The sequence below is a fragment of the Quercus lobata genome, chromosome 7, assembly GCF_001633185.2.
Source record: "Quercus lobata isolate SW786 chromosome 7, ValleyOak3.0 Primary Assembly, whole genome shotgun sequence".
Lineage (NCBI taxonomy): Eukaryota > Viridiplantae > Streptophyta > Magnoliopsida > Fagales > Fagaceae > Quercus > Quercus lobata.
In genome coordinates this window covers 48,093,824-48,104,890 of record NC_044910.1, presented here as the reverse complement: position 1 = coordinate 48,104,890, position 11,067 = coordinate 48,093,824, and the positions used below count along the sequence as shown (strand labels likewise).

The 11,067-nt window shown below is 36.2% G+C and overlaps 2 protein-coding genes across 2 annotated transcripts; both read left to right on the top strand.

Moving 5' to 3' along the window:
• Positions 1-878: 878 nt before the first annotated feature.
• On the top strand, positions 879-2,522 carry LOC115952203 (60S ribosomal protein L36-2-like). The gene is made up of 4 exons (XM_031069281.1): positions 879-992; positions 1,269-1,373; positions 1,579-1,778; positions 2,266-2,522. Exons 2-4 carry the CDS (start codon positions 1,272-1,274, stop codon positions 2,294-2,296), a joined length of 333 nt encoding a protein of 110 aa, XP_030925141.1. The 5' UTR covers positions 879-992; positions 1,269-1,271; the 3' UTR covers positions 2,297-2,522.
• Positions 2,523-6,927: 4,405 nt separating this feature from the next.
• LOC115953134 (H/ACA ribonucleoprotein complex subunit 4-like) lies at positions 6,928-9,324 on the top strand. The gene has a single exon (XM_031070652.1). It carries the CDS (start codon positions 7,152-7,154, stop codon positions 8,976-8,978), a length of 1,827 nt encoding a protein of 608 aa, XP_030926512.1. The 5' UTR covers positions 6,928-7,151; the 3' UTR covers positions 8,979-9,324.
• The last annotated feature ends 1,743 nt before the right edge of the window (positions 9,325-11,067 follow it).

Sequence of the window (11,067 nt, the reverse complement as noted above, 5' to 3'; positions counted from 1 at the left end):
CCTCCTGGCGATTGATGTGCTCGAGGTAATTTGATTGAACAAGAGACACATCACGAAAAAGATTGTCCAAAAGAGCCATGCCAGCTGATGATTAGACAATTTGCCTTGTCACTGCAACTCGAACTAATAGAATAAACTGGATGAACTAACCAACGTAAGGTCACTTTGAAAGCTAGGACCTTAAATGCCAAGCTTTTGGGATGAGCAAACTAAAAAGACAACCCCTCAATCAGAGGGCCAAGTTTGATGTACATAACCTACACCCATAATAAAAGCAATTCAGAGTGAAGATGGGAGCTATAATGAAGGAATGTGCACCCATAATAAGCCCATAAATGTAAGATTCCCAAGCCTATAAAAGGTACCAAAATTTGAGTGCATTATATCTCTTAAAAATTGACTCTTGATGAAATTTTCACCCACTTACATATTGAGAAACCCTTAAATCAGTACTTTTACTAGTACCACCCCAACCAATCTTTATTTTTTGTAGGTATCCCATTGATACTTCACCCATCTAACCACTGGTTCATCATTAAGAGCTATACATCCATCCATTATATTCTTATCAACCACAACTTCTCATGAATTTTACAAAATGGGAAGAGTAGGAGTTCTTTTAATTAAAATAATACTTAAAAAAAAAAAAAAAAAAGAGTCCATGGGCTGTACTTTTTGCTTTAGCCCATTGGGCCAGTCAAAGCCCACGTAGATGGTAGATTTTAAGTCTAGATTTTGTCCCATAAAATGATACAAATTGCAGCCCAATTCAGTCACATAAAGCAAAACTCCTCAATAGCAAGTGCACAAAAACCCAAGCCCAAAAAACATAGGAAGGGCTTCCAAAACTACGTAGTTTTTAATAAACCGCGTGTCTTTGGAGCTCATAAAACACAAAGCATTAGGGTTTTTTCTTCGTGTGGACTCTTGGTGGCTCTCTCTCCCAGCTAGCTGCTGCTGAAATCTAGGGTTTGGTCCAGACAGAGCCAAAGGTATGATCAAATCAAAGCTACCCAGAATTTATTTATCACTCTGAATCACTATGGCACTGTGTGTTGGTGTTCTTGATTTTTGTCTAAGTTTTTAGCATCCTATTAGTACTGTTACAAAGCTTGCAGTTGAGAAGCTCTAGAAAGTAAAAACCATAATCAAATATATATAAAACCCATTTCGTTAATAGTTTTGTTGTTTTCATTTTTTTTTTTCGCTTTCTTTGTTGTTGTAAGCGTGGGAGAACATGGTGTTGAATTTTGTTATGCTATGTGCAGGTAATGGCTCCTCTACCAGTCAAAAGTGGTCTCTCTGTTGGACAGAACAAAGGGCACATTGTCACCAGGCGTGAATTGGCTCCTCGCCCATCTGACCGAAAAGGGGTATGCATTTTTTGATTAATAGAGATTTTCAAATTGTTGATTATAGAAATAAATGGGTTTATTTGAACCATATATCTAGTGAGTTAGTGCCAAATACATTGAATAGGTTGCTCTATAATTTTGTTTCGTATTATACGGGGTTGATTGTATGGATATTTTGGTGTGAAAATGTGATAATTTGTTGGTTTGGGATTTTGATTTGAAGAAAACTAGCAAGAGGGTGCTCTTTGTGAGGAATCTTATTAGGGAAGTTGCGGGTTTAGCTCCATATGAGAAGAGGATCACTGAGCTTTTGAAGGTGGGTAAGGATAAGCGTGCTCTGAAAGTGGCTAAGAGAAAGTTGGGTACCCACAAGAGGGCAAAGAGGAAGAGAGAGGAGATGTCCAATGTTCTTCGCAAGATGAGGTGAGCTGTTCATTCTGCCCTTCTCTTACCTTTTTCTGGTTTTGTTTGTTCTGCCTTGTTTTGTAACTTTTTCAATGTGGCTATATTTGAGTTTTAGTCATATCTGCTTCTTATGTGAATCGCACTCAATGTATATTAGGAAGATAATTGCAAAGAAATCTTAAGTTTACCGGGTCATTGAAATGATTGAATAAATCTAAAGTTGAATTCAGCATTTGTGATCTAAATTTAAATAAATTTAGAATTTTATACTGCTGGTAGCATAGCCTTAGCTATTCAGGATTTAAATAGTCTGTTTCCATGGTGATTTTTGCTTCGGCCATGATTGGGATAGTAGTCAATTTAAATTTTCACTCTACATAATTGAAGATACTAGATTCAACTAGAAATTGATTGTTTGGTCATCCCATTGACATAGGTGGGCATTGATGGATTTTTTTATGGTGTTTTGTCTTGATGCATGGTTTCGGATTTTTGCCATGTGCAGGTCTGGTGGAGCTTCCGATAAGAAGAAATGAGGGAAGAACATAGCATTTGAAATTTTGACCTCATAAAGTGGCTGGAATTATTTTTGTAGCTCAATTATGCTTTCTATTTTGATTATGCATTTTGCTAAAACCTCTATAAAGATGGTAGAATTTTGTAATTTTTGAAACCTTTGAGATCACTGGAATTTCTATTGCATCTAGTACTTGTTTGCCAGCTGTCTAAGATTGATCTGATTTATAAAGGGTGTTTGGATTATGTGCCTGAAGAAATCTTATGGCTATGGAAGGATCACCATGCTACAAGGTGAGTCTTAGATGTGAATGTCAAATTTTGTTGCCATTCATTATCGGCTTTGGTTTGGTTGCGTAAGCCTAGTCTATCTATATAGATGCTAGGTGTTGTCGTCTTTTACTATGATGATTATCATTCATTTGGAGGGGATAGGGGAGTGGAGGCTGCAGTGTTTTTTAAAGTGATTTTAATGCTTATGTAAAGGGTGGGCTGAGCTGTCTTCCCTTATTTTGCCTGTGTGGGTTTTCCTCATCTTGAAGAATGGATGGGGCAGGGATGGGTTTTGCTTGGCCTGACATGAGCATGCATGCACACACACACATATGTCTATATATATTGTCATTTCAAAAACACTAGTCTCACCCTTTAATCTCTCATTATTGATGGTGACAAAATTCCTCTATCCCCCACCCCCCCGCGTGCGCGCGCGGGACTTACTCTGCAGAAGGTTTCCTGTCTCTACTGGAATAGGCATTAGGCACGCATGATCTGATCTTTGTTCTTACTTTATTCTGTTGTATCCCTACTTACGTTGCAATCATTTTTGTTTATTCTGATATTTTTTAACCTCTGCTGTGCTGAGTGATTGCAATATCATGCTCTTTTCATGTTAGCTACAACACCAAATTTTGGACTTTGGAGCCTTGGATATGTATGTGCTTTGATTATTTTGTGCCATGGAATTGTAATGGGTGCTGCTTAATTGGTGAATGCTTTCCTCATGGTCTTGCTTAATGCTTTTATGGAATGCAACGAAACAATTTAAATTGTACGTTTAGTTGTACAAAACCATCCAAATGTTGCTTCCTGAGAATGTTGATGCTACTTGTCCTCTACCCAAAAGCGCAAATCCTCCGTGTTGTTTAGCAAGATGTTAAACTCAGGTTTGGCAGAAATTTCAGAAATTCACAATTAAATAAAAATTATAGATTTCACTAACCAGACATATTCCAATAGACTTGTTTAACAGATGAACATGAAGTGTTTTACATGAGGTTCTGCAGAAGTTAGGAATTCTGCCTGATCTGGTATTTCCCTTATGGAGAACCTGTGATATGCACTTCTATTTCTGGTATCCTAGTAGCTTACTTTTTTGAGTTCTTGGGCACTACAAACAATTTCACAACTTTTCGCAGCAAGTTGTTGTGACTGGTTGCATGTCACTTTCATATGAACGTGTTAATTTTTTTTCACTAATCACAGCCAACCAAGAGTGGAGAGTTGTGACTAAAATTGTGCAATTTTTGGTATTTTTTTAGATTTAGTATCCTGTAACTTTTAAGAATAAATCTGGTACTACCAACAATGGCACAAGCTAATTATACAACTATTTAAGTAATAGGTAATTATTCTGACATTTTAGAGCATCCACATCAGTGGATGTAAACATTTGTAAAATACAAAAAGTAACCAATTATACACATTTTATCCTAAAAATCTTCTATATCAATCCTTCTAAACTATACATATTTATACATTTGTTACAGTAATTGTGCATATATACACGATTACAGTAGTTGCGTATCATATTATTTTATTAATTTATCATTTCGCTCCTTTTTTTCTCTCTTCTCTATCTGCAAAACCAACTCATACTTCTCTCTCTCATCATATTCTTCTTCCTTTAATACACACAAATACACCCACACAGACAAACTAACACAGAGATGCACAAAACTCAAAACCCACCATCTCGTCTCATAGAACCTACAAGAGCACCACCATTAAAACACAAATCCCACCATCCACCCCACACTGTCCAACCATCACCACCCAACCACCACCACCACCAAAACCCATTAAAATAACGAAAACCCAAAATCAACGCAAAATCCACAGAAAATCAACTCAAAATTAAACCATTAACTGAAAACCCATAACCCAAACCCAAAATTAAAATCAAATACAAACCCAATGGTAACAGAGACTTAAGGGATTTGAGAATTAAGAAAAGAGATGAGGGATTTAAGATGTAGAGACTTTAATGAGGTTCTGCTCTTAGAGGAAGAGAAGAGGGGTGGAGATCTCTTTGAAATCCGTAACCCCTCTTTTCTCTTTGAATGCATGTGGAGTCAATGATTTCCTTATGTTTCAATCATTTTTAGCTTCTTCTTTTTCATCATCATAATCATCTTCTCTCTTCCTTGTAGCTTTCGAACTATCAAAGAAAAAAAAAGAGATGCAAAGACTTTGAGGGATGAGAGAGGCAGAGACTTTGTGGGTTAGGGGAAAGTGAGAGGCGGAGAGACTTTGTGGGTTAGGAGAAAGTAGAATAAAAAAAATATTATTTATATAAAATAAAGTGTATAATAGATAAACTGATGTGGGTGTTTTGTAAAAATGAGTGTATAAAATAAAAATAAAAATGTTTTTTCTTGTAAGATAGATTGAAATTATGCACTATCTAATGCGGTTGTTCTTAGAGTTGTAACAAAAAAATTGTGAACTAGTTTATGGTCTTAAACCACTCAACCTCAACTTTTAAGTACGCAGTGGCATGATTACATCATCTACTACTATGGAATTTGAGCTATTGAATATTTGTGTCCATTTTGGTGTGAGCTATGTCAGAGGAAAGATAAACAAGAGAAGATAACAAAAGTAATCTGATCGGATTGCAGGATTCCTTGAAATGCATATAGCATTCTAGCTTGTTATTATATATAGTATCGAGAATTTCGAATGTTATACAAAAACTCGTAATCAAAAGGATCAAAATATTAACTTTTCACCTAAAGAATGTAAAGGTTAACAAATTTGACCCCGCTTCTAGATCAAGCTGGGAAAATGTTGACACTATAAAATAATAATCTTCAATCAAAGTATAAATAGACAATAAAGTATAAACAGGTAAAAATAATATTAAATTTATATTCACGATTTTAATGACAATGTTTCTATAATTAAATAAGTTATACAAATTTCAAGTTTCATATTATATATATATATATATATATATATATATATATAAAAACTGATTGAATTGATTATTTTTATAAATATTCCTAGTTCAAATAAAATATAGGTCAACTCATAATTTTTGTACGCTAATCCTTAATTTCATTAACCATGTCATTGGTGTAATAAATGAAAGTTGCATTTGATAGATTATGATCCTCCAAAGTTCTTAGTTTAATTCCACCACGAAGTTCCTAGGATATTATCCATTTATTTTGAAATGAGCTAATTGAATTTTACCATATTATTAATTATTTAAATAGAAACCAAAACAATGATAGTAAATATTATTTTAAATTTTAATAATGTGGTAAAATCCTATCTACTCGTTTCAAAATGGATCAAGAGAATTTTGAGAACCTAATGGTAGAGTTAGTCTAAAAACTCTAAAAGGCCATTAATGAGATTGATTTGGACATATAAACATAATAAAGACTAAATAACAGGAACAAAATAGGATCCAATTAACTCAATTGGTAAAATTTCTTATGGTTGAATAAGAGATTTGAGATTTAATTTTCTCCTACACAAAAAATGATTGGTGTCTTATAAAGAACGCAAACATCAAAAGCAGATTTCATAAGTTGAAATTCTTTAAAAAAAATAATAATAATTGAAAAAAAATTCTTATACTTGTATTTAAATAATATTTCTAGTTTTTTTTTTAATTCAAAAAACACCGCCTACATTAAAAACCGATTGAAGTTTGGTCTGATGATAAAGAATGCCATTATCAAAAGCAGATTTCATAATTCAGGAATTCATAATGTTTTCCATGAATCTATGTTAAGGAATTACATTCCTGATTCTTCACATGTTTTGAGCAGCCTCTTCAAATTAGAGATGATTTGTCATATGAAAAAGTTCCGATAGAGATTTTAGATCATAAGGAGCAAGTGCTATGCAATAGAATAATATCTTGGATAAAAGTACTTTGGAAGAATCATTCAGTGAAAGAGGCATATTGGGAGCGTGAGGATGATATGTTGTTGAGATACCCAAGTCTTTTTCAAAATCAAGGTATGTAAAATTTCGAGGATGAAATTTTGTAAGAGGGGAAGAATGTAACGCCCCAGTCAGTCAGACAAAAAAAAAAAAAAAAAAAATCTACAGGTACTTTGAGATGTCTTTCTCATGCTTTGGATTCTTTGGGGTTTGGGGCGTGAAGATTAAAACCCTAAAAAAAAAAAAAAAAGAAGAACAAAACTATAATTCATATAATTGTATTTAAATAATATTTCTAGTTTTTAATCCAAAAAAAAAAAAAGTTTGAGTCTTCCCAAGTCCTAACTGGAGGTGGGCTTTACATGGGCCAGGGTTATCTTGAGTCACCAATCAAAGTTTTTGAGCTTCGGCTAAACTATCAATCCGACCCAATCCTCCAATTTGAAAGTTGAAACCCTAGCTCGTCATCCCCATCCCGATATTATACAGAAAGAAAGAGAAGAGAGGCCTCTCTAGTCTCTAGTCTCTATCAGTACTATTAGTCCCAAACCCCAAAAACCCCTATAAAGCCTCATTTTTCACTAAAACCCTAGAAACCCTCATTTTCTCTCACACTCACATTAACACTAACACACACACACACAGAGTCACACAGTCACACAGCAACCACCGAACCAAACCCCAAATACCATGTCCGAGGTAGAGCTTTCACGGTCGGAGAAGAAAAAGAAGAAGCACAAGTCCAAAGACGAAACCCCAATAATCTTACCAGAACCACTAGCTCCACTCGACGATGTTCCCGACGACAACAAGGACTTCGTGATCAAACCCCAGAGCTTCACTCCTTCCATCGACACCTCACAGTGGCCGATCCTCCTCAAAAACTACGACCGCCTCAACGTGCGAACCGGACACTACACTCCTCTTCCCTCCGGTTACTCTCCTCTCAAGCGCCCTCTCGATCAGTATATCAAGTATGGTGTTCTCAACCTTGATAAACCCGCTAACCCTTCTTCTCACGAAGTTGTTGCTTGGATTAAACGTATTCTTAAGGTTGAGAAAACCGGTCACAGTGGTACTTTGGATCCCAAAGTCACTGGAAATCTTATTGTTTGTATTGATAGAGCTACTAGGCTTGTTAAATCCCAACAGGGTGCTGGGAAAGAGTATGTTTGTGTTGCTAGATTGCATTCTGCTGTGCCTGATGTGTCTAAGGTGGCCCGGGCGCTTGAGACGCTTACTGGGGCCGTGTTTCAGCGGCCCCCTTTGATTTCTGCTGTGAAAAGGCAGCTTAGGATTAGGACTATTTATGAAAGTAAGCTTCTTGAGTATGACTCAGATAAGCATTTGGTTGTTTTTTGGATTTCTTGTGAGGCTGGGACTTATGTGAGGACTATGTGTGTGCATTTGGGTTTGATTCTTGGGGTTGGGGGGCACATGCAGGAGTTGAGGAGAGTGAGGTCTGGGATTTCGGGGGAGAAGGATAATATGGTAACGATGCATGATGTGATGGATGCACAATGGGTTTATGAGAATTATAGGGATGAGACTTATCTGAGGAGGGTGATTATGCCACTTGAAGTGCTTTTGACGAGTTATAAGAGGTTGGTTGTGAAGGATTCGGCTGTCAATGCTATTTGTTATGGTGCCAAGTTGATGATTCCTGGATTGTTGAGGTTTGAGAATGATATTGAGGTTGGGGAGGAAGTGGTGCTTATGACTACTAAAGGAGAAGCAATTGCATTGGGGATTGCGGAAATGACTACTGCTGTGATGGCTACTTGTGATCATGGTGTGGTGGCAAAGATTAAGAGGGTGGTGATGGATCGGGATATCTACCCGAGGAAATGGGGGTTGGGGCCAAGGGCGTCGATGAAGAAGAAGTTGATTGCAGAGGGGAAGTTGGATAAGCATGGGAAGCCGATTGATAATACACCTCAGGAGTGGGCAAGGAATCTAGTTTTACCAGCTGGTGGTGATTCTGTGGTTGCAGGGCTTGCCGCCACTACTGAACCTGCTTTAGTGGAGAAAGTAAAGAAAGAGAAGATTACAAGTAAGGATGATGAAAATGGGGAAGGGCGAAAGCGGAAGTTGGATGAAAGCACTGATGGCCCTGCTCCTGTATCTTCCAAGAAAGCTAAAGTTGCCGAGGTCCAAGAAGTTGAGAAGGAAGAGAGCGTGAAGGTTAAGAAGATCAATGAAGAGGATGTGGATGTTGAAGTTGGAAAGAAAGAGAAGAAGAAAAAGAAAAAGGACAAAGAGGACGGTAATGCGGAGCCTTTAGGTGATGAGAAGGCTGAGAAGAAGAAGAAGAAAAAGGAGCATAAAGATAAGGCTGAAGCTGGTTCTCCTGAAGCAGAGAAGTCTGAGAAGAAGAAAAAGAAGAAAAAGAGCAAAGAGGCTGAGGATGGTGATGCAGCTTTGCCCACTGGCATTGCTAATGGTGATGGTGAGGCTGATTTGAGTGAGAAGAAGAAAAAGAAGAAGAAGAAGAATAAAGAGGCAGATGAAGAATAGGTGGAAGAAATGGATGTATGACCATCTGTCTCCCATCTTATCTGTAATGAGTATTTTTATTATAGTTTTTGTAACTCTTTTATGCATTTCCAAGACCTAATTTCCACAGTTTAGCTTTGAGGCTGTTTTCTCTTTCTAATTTTGGTTTTGTTAATTCTTCATTATTTAAATATATGTCAAATTTTCCCCCCTAACTAGGAACATATGCCAATTTTTCCTGGTTTAGTCTCTAGAAATGGGCATGTCTAGTCGAAATGTATGCTCATATGGTTTCAAATTAGCTTGCGTATGGATGCAATTGGTATGTATTTGAAATGAAAAATAAGTTGGATTTTTGTGGCTCTAAGATTGATTGGCTTATCTAGTCAGCAAGTGTCGGTTGCCATTGGGAATGTTTTCTTTGAGTCAAGGCATCTATACCCCCTTATGTATTCTGGTTAATAATCTTTCCTGGCCTTAAAGAATGAGGAAACTCAAATGGATGCTCACTCTCTGGATTGAAATTTGTTAGTGCCTGCATAAAGTGCTGCCGAGTTTGCTGATTTTTGCAGTTGATTTTTGGTATGGGAGTGAATTTGTAACATCATAACATGTGGTCTTCTATGTGAGAGCTTATTTCTAATTCATCTTTGATCTCCATGAAATTTGGTTTCCTCCATTTTATTTACTCTGTGGGACATCTGAGCTAGCTAAGAAATGCCTTCTCTCTACTAGTGGAGTCTTGATTCTAAAGTCATGAACATAGACGGGAGAAGAGCAGAAACAGGAGAGAGGTATATGGACCCTGGCTGATGTAGGAAAATTTAAGCCCAAAATAAAAAAAAGACACTCATTGGTTTATTGTCTTTAATCTCTCTATGTTATGTTAAATTTATAGTTGTCTACTTGTCTTCAATATTTTATTAGGTCATGTGAGTATATGAATTTTAATGAAGTTGGATGGCTAGGATTTAATTCTTATATGTAAGATGAAAGCTCAGGATTCTAGGATTATTAAAGGCTATTATAAATAAGCCTCTTTTGGGTCATTGTATGAAGCCTTTTCTAATCTATTTTATGGAGTTTCAAACTTGAATAATTTTTTGAGCTCTTTGAGCCTAGAAATTGATATTTGATTGTCCCAATTTCAATCCAATTATCTTTTTCTTAGTTTTAATTGTGTTTGTTGTTCGAATTTCTTCTCAAAACATCAGACTTTCATGAGTCATGGCATGGGACAGCTCCTAGGTAAGTTGTGTGAAGAAATGATTCTTAGAATTTGAATATTAGATTATGCCACGAGCTCTCTCATCTGACTTCACACCTCTTTCTACCTTTTTGGTAAGATGAACTTCCCAGTAATAGTTGGAGACTTGTGTGCTGTTTCAACTTGATTGGCTTTAACTTTATCTTCTTAACTTTTTTATTTTATATTTTTTTTCCTGCAAATTATGTTACTAATGATTGCAAAATTTGCTTGGTTGCATTTGTACTTATAAAAAAAAGAAAAAAGAAGCAGCTTGTTTTCATTTGTAATTTCGCATACCTTGAGTGAGTTCAAATTGTTTTGTGAATATAGGCAATCCCTCTTCAAATCACATTTTCTCTTACATGTTAGTTCCTTGTGCCCATAGCTTGACCCCAACCTTTAACTTCCTTCTGCAATGCCTTCCCTTTCTTGCAAAGTGAACTGAGCAAACCAATAAATGACATTAGAGAGGACTAGACCTTAAGATTTAAAGGAAGATGGGGAATAAAAACAGAGGCTGAGCATTTTAATGCTGCATAGTCCACTGCCATTGTTGATGGTGCTGGTGATGGTGTTGCTTATATTAGCAAGAAGAAACAAGAATAAAGATGCAGAAGAAGAATAAATGAAAGGATTTTGATATTGGTTTTCAATTGGCGGAACTCTTAAATATGCTGTGTTTCTTACAATCTGCAATGAGTACTGCATGGTTTCTGTAACATTCTGGAGGCCTACTTTTTGGTATTTAGCTCTGCCTGGTAGGCTGTTTTCTCCCTTTAATTTGATATTGTTAATTTATTATAATCAGCATTTATTTTGAGACTTATTTTTGAACAAGGAAGGTTTGATTACTCTTTCTAG